General features: G+C 66.2%; 1 protein-coding gene across 1 annotated transcript in view; it reads right to left on the reverse strand.

Annotated features, from left to right (window-relative positions):
* Window positions 1-225: 225 nt before the first annotated feature.
* Window positions 226-548, reverse strand: part of CARMIL2 (capping protein regulator and myosin 1 linker 2) — a 27,320-nt gene continuing 26,997 nt past the window's right edge. Inside the window, 2 exon segments of the mRNA XM_035898809.1 lie at window positions 226-371; window positions 374-534. Of these exon segments, the coding sequence (XP_035754702.1) occupies window positions 226-371; window positions 374-534 (307 nt within the window).

Consider the following 548-nt stretch of genomic DNA (forward strand, 5'->3'; position numbering starts at 1 on the left):
CCAGGGAAGGCGATGCTGCTCAGCACAGCCCAAGGGCTCTGGCACCGTCCCTGGGCATCTCTGCCCTCCCGGGCAATGCTGGTGGCCCAGCCGGCCCCATGGCCATATCTGTGGAGCAGGCCTGCACCCCGTCTCTGCCTTCCACACCCCAGCTGCCAACCACCCTGGCACCGTGTGCTTGCTTGCAGGGTTTTATTGGGAACAGTGCAGCGGCATGCAGGGGCTTCACTGTCCCAGGGCTGGCTCCCCCCGGCCCGGCACCGGGCGTCTTTGGTCTACGGCTGCTGAGTCTTGTGCATTCGCAACAGTTTGTGCCAGGGCTTGCGGCTGCTCGCCTAGCCCTCCATACCCCAACACCCACTTTTGCAGGGGCGTGAGGGAGGAGAGCAGCACATCTCACCTGCAGCATCCAAGGCCAGGCCGGGCTCGCCCTCCGGCTCCGGGAGGGAGTCATGCTTGGTTCTCCGTTTGAACACAGGAGACCGCCGCAGGCGCAGGGGGACAGTGCCCACTGGGGGGGGAACACAGCCCAGCCCCACGTCACGGTG

This window comes from Egretta garzetta, unplaced genomic scaffold (genome assembly GCF_000687185.1).
Source record: "Egretta garzetta isolate BGI_Z169 unplaced genomic scaffold, ASM68718v1 scaffold27, whole genome shotgun sequence".
Taxonomy (NCBI): Eukaryota; Metazoa; Chordata; class Aves; order Pelecaniformes; family Ardeidae; genus Egretta; species Egretta garzetta.